A 1,451-nucleotide genomic window follows, 5' to 3' on the forward strand; every position below is an offset into this window, starting at 1 on the left:
TTGTGGTTGGAGCAGCAGTGGCTGTTGTGGCAGCAGCTGTGGTTGTTTTGGAAGCAGCTGTGGTTGTGGTTAGAGCAGCTGCGGTTGTGATTAGAGAAGCAGTGCTTGATGTGGCAGCAGCTGTGGTTGTGGTTGGAGCAGCACTTGTTGTGGGAGCAGCTGTGGTTGTGTTTGGAGCAGCTGTGGTTGTTGTGGCAGTGGCTGTGGTTGTTAATGGAGATCTTGTGGTAGTGGCTGGAACATATGTGGTTGTGGTTTGAGAAGCTGTGGTTTTAGGAGCAGCTGTGGTTTTTGTTGGAGCAGGTGTAGTTATGGTTGGAGCAGTTATAGTTGTGGTTGGAGCAACAATGGTTGTTGTGACAACAGCTGCAGTTGTGGTTGGAGCAGTTGTGGTTGGAGTAGCTGTGTTCTTTGTGGCCGTAGCTGCGTTTGTTGTTGGAGAAGCTGTGGTCATAGTTGGAACAGCTGTGTTTGTGGTTGGTGCAACATTGTTTGTTGAAGGTGGAACAGCTGTGGTTGTAGTTGGAGCAGCCGTGGTTGTTGTTGCAGCAGCTGTGGTTGTTATTGGAAAAGCTGTGGTTGTGGTTGGAGCAGTTGTGGTTGCGGTGGCAGCAGCTGCGGTTGTGATTGGAGCAGCTGTGGTTGTGGTTTGAGCAGCTGTGGTTGTGGATGGAACAGCTGTGGTTGTGGTTGGAGCAGCTGTGGTTGTGGATGGAGCTCCTGCGGTTGTTGTGTGAACAGCTGTGCTTGTGGTTTTAACAGCTGTGGTTGTAGTGGGAGCAGCTGTGGTTGTGCTTGTAGCAGCTGTGGTTGTGGTTTGAAAAGCTGTAATTGTAGTTGGAGCAGCTGTGATTGTGGTTGGAGCAGATGTGGTTGTGGTTGGTGCAGCAGTGGTTGTTGTCGCAGCAGCTGTGGTTGTTTTTGGAAAAGCTGCTGTTGTTGTGGTTGGTGCAGCTGTGGTTGTTGTGGCAGCAGCTGCGGTTGAGGTTGGAGCAGCTATAGTTGTGGTTGGAGGAGCAGTGGTTGTGGATGGAGCTTCTGTGGTTGTTGTGTGAACAGCTGTGCTTGTGTTTTGAACAGCTGTGGTTGTAGTGGGAGAAGCTGTGGTTGTGCTTGGAGCAGCTGTGGTTGTGGTTGGTGCAGCACTGGTTGTTGTGGATGGGACAGCTGTGTTTGTGGTTGGGGCAGGTGTGGTTGTTGTGGCAGCTGCAGAGATTATGGTTGGAGCAGCTGTGGTTGTTGTTGCAGAAGCGGTGGTTGTGGTTGGAGCAGCTGTGGTTGTGGTTTGTGCAGCAGTGGTTGTTGTGGATGGAACAGCTGTGGTTGTGGTTGGAGCTGCTGTGGTTGTTGTGGTAGCAGCTGTGGTTGTGGATGGAGCAGCTATGGTTGTGGTTAGAGGAGCTCTGGTTGTTAGGACAGCAGCAGTGGTTGTGATTGGAGCAGCTGTGGTT

General features: G+C 51.5%; 1 protein-coding gene across 1 annotated transcript in view; it reads left to right on the forward strand.

Moving 5' to 3' along the window:
• LOC119429278 (mucin-5AC-like) overlaps nt 1-1,092 on the forward strand; it is a gene marked incomplete at its 5' end in the record, with an annotated part of 2,938 nt that extends 1,846 nt beyond the window's left edge. Inside the window, one exon of the mRNA XM_037696939.1 lies at nt 1,081-1,092. Within this exon, the coding sequence (XP_037552867.1) occupies nt 1,081-1,092 (12 nt within the window). The remainder of the gene's footprint in view (nt 1-1,080) is intronic.
• Nucleotides 1,093-1,451: the final 359 nt, after the last annotated feature.

The sequence above is a fragment of the Nematolebias whitei genome, unplaced genomic scaffold (genome assembly GCF_014905685.2).
Source record: "Nematolebias whitei isolate Nwh7 unplaced genomic scaffold, NemWhi1 Nwh_scaf_284, whole genome shotgun sequence".
NCBI lineage: Eukaryota > Metazoa > Chordata > Actinopteri > Cyprinodontiformes > Rivulidae > Nematolebias > Nematolebias whitei.